Source organism: Gekko japonicus, unplaced genomic scaffold (assembly GCF_001447785.1).
Source record: "Gekko japonicus isolate JY-2015 unplaced genomic scaffold, Gekko_japonicus_V1.1 scaffold2032, whole genome shotgun sequence".
Taxonomy (NCBI): Eukaryota; Metazoa; Chordata; class Lepidosauria; order Squamata; family Gekkonidae; genus Gekko; species Gekko japonicus.
Genome location: NW_015177080.1, coordinates 150,301 through 154,126, shown reverse-complemented (window position 1 = coordinate 154,126; position 3,826 = coordinate 150,301). Strand labels below are relative to the sequence as shown.

The window sequence follows — 3,826 nt, the reverse complement described above, 5'->3', positions numbered from 1 at the left end:
CTCACTGTGGTGTGGCCTGTGGTTTCAGCCAAAATGTTCTGTATCTGTGCAGTTAAAATCCTGATCGTCCCACTCTAAGAATACATCTTTCCCCCGCCCCCATTTCTCTAGTTAACACTGCTCCCGTCTCCTGCCCTTGAGCCCGTTTGCTGTCCCCTTTAACTCGGCGGCGGAAGCGGCACGGCGACCGGTTTCTGACGCCCAATGAGTTCTTGCTGCGCGTCTTCTGGCCTGGCCGGGCTGGGTCCGTCACTTCCTGCCCCTGAAGCCGGCACGAGGGAGTCTGAGATCCTGGGGAGGGGGTGGGGGAGGTTGCGCTGCTTTCGCCACCAACATGCCCTTTGATTTCAGGAGGTGAGTGTGGCGACCCCAGGACAAAAAGGGGCGGTGATGGACCCCTGGCGCATGGGCAGAGTTCCCGCACTTGGGGGGTGGGGGGAGCCCATGTTGATTTGTGAAGCTCTCTCCCTTCTTATTAGTCTGCGGGAAGAAGAGGCGAGTTGCGGATCCCTTGAATGCAGAGCGCCCCTCTGCGGTGCTGGTGGGATGGGGTGAAAATGGCTCTTAGCAAGTAGAGCTTCATGTGGGCACAGCTGAGCAATGCCATCATGCACATGGGTCAAAAAGGAGGGGTACAAGAGAAAATTTATTTTGTTTGTTTCTCTTGCCTAATGAACGATGATCTCTGTTCTTTCAGTATTAGGAGAGAGCTTGTAGGAGAGAGCAGTTGGTAGCCCCCAGGCCACATTTGGCATGAAGAAAGGAACTGCCATGATCTCAGTTGCCAACTCTGAGATAAAAGAGGAGTGTGAAGAAAGTAGTGCTTGTAAAAAAAGCCCCCCCTCGCTTGCTTTGCAGGAGGGTTGGAGTTGGAGCCTTATCCCGATATCGCTTATTCTGTTCTTCAACAAAATGAACTGTTGACCAGAGTCATAATTTTGCTGAATGGACAGCAAATAGAACAATCTGAAAGTGATGGGAGCAAAAGGGAATGTTCATTAGCTGTTATAGGGGCTCATTTGTTAAAAAGCTTGTGGTTCAAAGGGGGACATCTGGTGTCACCATTAGAGCCCCTGGAGTAATTGGAAGTATGTCAGGAGGAGCCAATGTGAGAGCTAGTGTGTGGTATAGTGGTTAGAGTATTGTACTAGGATCTGGGAGACCCCAGATTTGAATCCCCACTCTGCCATGGAAGTTTGCTGGGTGACCTTGGGCCAGTCACACACTCTTAGCCTAACCTACCTCACTGGGTTGTTGTGAGGATAAAAATTAGGAGAGGAGAATGAGGTAGGCCGCTTGGGGGCCACTGGGAAGAAAGGCTGGGTAAAATGAAAGAAATAAAAAATAAGTGAACTAAGGAGAGCAGGCATGGAGAATGAGCAGTACATATGGTGGAGGGAAGCTGAAATAAGAATACAATGACATGTGTTGAGAATGTATGTGTCAGACATTTATTTCACTTACACTCTTGAAGTGACATCCAGATATACCAATCGACTGTCTGCCATAATACTTCTTGCTGTTATATCACCTGTCCTAGTTGCAGGATCAAATTGCTTTTGATGCCGAGTGGTGATACGTGCTCAGTGACACTGTTCTGTCATTACTATCTCCTTCCCGAATAGTTGATGTGCTGTCCTTTTGCCCATCCTTCATATTAGCAGTTTACACTTTCTTCTGTATTGTTGTTTGATCCTAGGTTTGGTAGTTCTTCAGTTATTTTGGAAAGGCTCTTATCATATCTTATATTCTCTCTGCATCTACCCACCTTCTTGCTTGCATCTGATCTTCATTCTGTTATGTGATCCAGTGTGATGTGACCAGGTCTGGAGAAGTGGCATATCGTCTAGATACACAATTATTATGACTTTAAAAATTATTATAAATAAGTAGTAGTTTCTTTTATTCTCATTATTTTCAATTGCTGTTCTTCCATTTTTCTTACTAAGTCCTCAGATCAGATGAGTGGTTATTGGGCAAAGTATGTTGCTATATAGAGCAGGAAATTTTTGCATGGAAGTCTTTGTAGCTCCATTTTCTGGTATATGGTTATTATTGCCCTAAAATGATTGTTTCTATAACAGTGATAAATGTGCTGTTGTATTCTACTGAGACAGCCATTTCTGGTTGTATCTCTCAGGCTGTCTGCTGGAAAAAAAATACACAACCAGGTTCTGAAACTTGGTTTGCTTTCATATCATGGGTCAATGCAGTGCTCAAGTCCACCCTGCCACCTCTGCTTACAAAGGTCCCACCTCTGCTGTTGTTTAGCAGAGGTGTCTGAATCTCTGCCTAAGGGGAGGGAAATAGGTGGGAATGTTAAGGATGAAAACATGCTGTTATTATGTAACACTTGAATGTTCCAGTTGCTTGCTGAGGTCTGTGCCACAGAGAGCTGATGGCATAACTTTGATCAAAGCTAACATGCAAGAAGGCTTACAGGTAGGGTGTGGTGGCCTGGTTGATGGACATGGGTGGTTGCAAAAAAAGTTCAGCTTTGGAGGAGTGGAAGTTCAAGGCTGTTCCAGACCTATGATTATCATTATGTAACATTATGTTACAAGTTTGTTTTAGATATTTGAGGGCACTGGTTGCATTGGACAAGGATATCAGAGAGTTCTTTTTAATAATTTGTGCCACCTTAAATAAGTTTGAGAGAAAGCCACTTTATTTTTGACCAGAAAAATGATGATGTTGGACAATAGTGAGTGATCCCCCCCCCCATCTCTGGAGGCAGAATTCTGCAAATTCAAATACACGTATTATTTACATATTAAGTACTAAAATTTATTTGGGGGATTTTCAGACATGATATGCTTATTGTGAACACTGCCTGTGATGCATAGTAGCAATGGGTCAGCCATTTCCTTGGAGTAGGAATCAGTGTATAAAAGTACTACCTAGATTTGTTTGCTTCTTTTGAAAAATAGGAATAATAAAGTGCATCTCTGAGGACCAAGATGATTGCAGTGGATTAGACTAGTTTGAAACTGATATGGAACTAAACTTGCAGAAGTAATCTTATTGCCTTTCCTGAACATGTGATTTAATTCACTGATCTCAGATTGTGTTGTATTTATTTGTCAATCCAACTGCATTTTTGTCTTGCCTTTTGCAGAAGGAGTTCATGACAGCAAACATGGGGTACCCAATATGATCCAAATTCCTCGGTATAATTCTTTCACAAACCATTTCTGAATTGGACCTACCAAATGGTAATCCATGCCATTTCATGTCTTCTTGTGTGGAACAATGGATAGACTGCTCCACTCTGTACTGGATGCAGCTTTTGAATGGTGTCTAAGTGCTGTCCTATGCAAAGTGAACCTTGTAGTTTAGCACATCTAGTGGCTTGCATTGATTGCCTCTTGCTCATCTCTGGTGCAGGGACAAAGAAACCTACTACTTGTCTTTCCCCCCCTGTACCATTCTTTCCTTAGAATCATGGAATCATAGAGTTGGAAGGGATCTCCATGGTCATCTAGTCCAACCCCCTGCACAATGCAGGAAATTCACAAATACCTCCCCCTCCACACCTGCAGTGACCGCTGTTCCATGCCCGGAAAATGACAAGAAACCTCCAGGATTCCTGGCCAAACTGGCCTGGAGAAAAATTGCTTCCTGGCTCCAAAGTGGCAATCAGTATTTTCCTGGGCATGTAAGAAAGGGCCACAAGAACTAAGCACTGAGGCAACCCGTCCTGCCCTCCCACTCATGATCTGCCTTAGTTCATTGCTGTTAGATGGCCATCTAGCCTCTGTTTGAAAACCTCCAAAGAAGGAGAGCCCACCACCTCCCGAGGAAGCCTGTTCCCCTGAGGAACCGC

At 44.6% G+C, this 3,826-nt stretch overlaps 1 protein-coding gene across 1 annotated transcript in view; it reads left to right on the top strand.

The window, feature by feature from the left end:
• Nucleotides 1–267: 267 nt before the first annotated feature.
• Nucleotides 268–3,826, top strand: part of LOC107124747 (endoplasmic reticulum-Golgi intermediate compartment protein 1) — a gene marked incomplete at its 3' end in the record, with an annotated part of 148,800 nt that continues 145,241 nt past the window's right edge. Inside the window, exon 1 of the mRNA XM_015428254.1 lies at nt 268–354. Within this exon, the coding sequence (XP_015283740.1) occupies nt 335–354 (20 nt within the window). The remainder of the gene's footprint in view (nt 355–3,826) is intronic.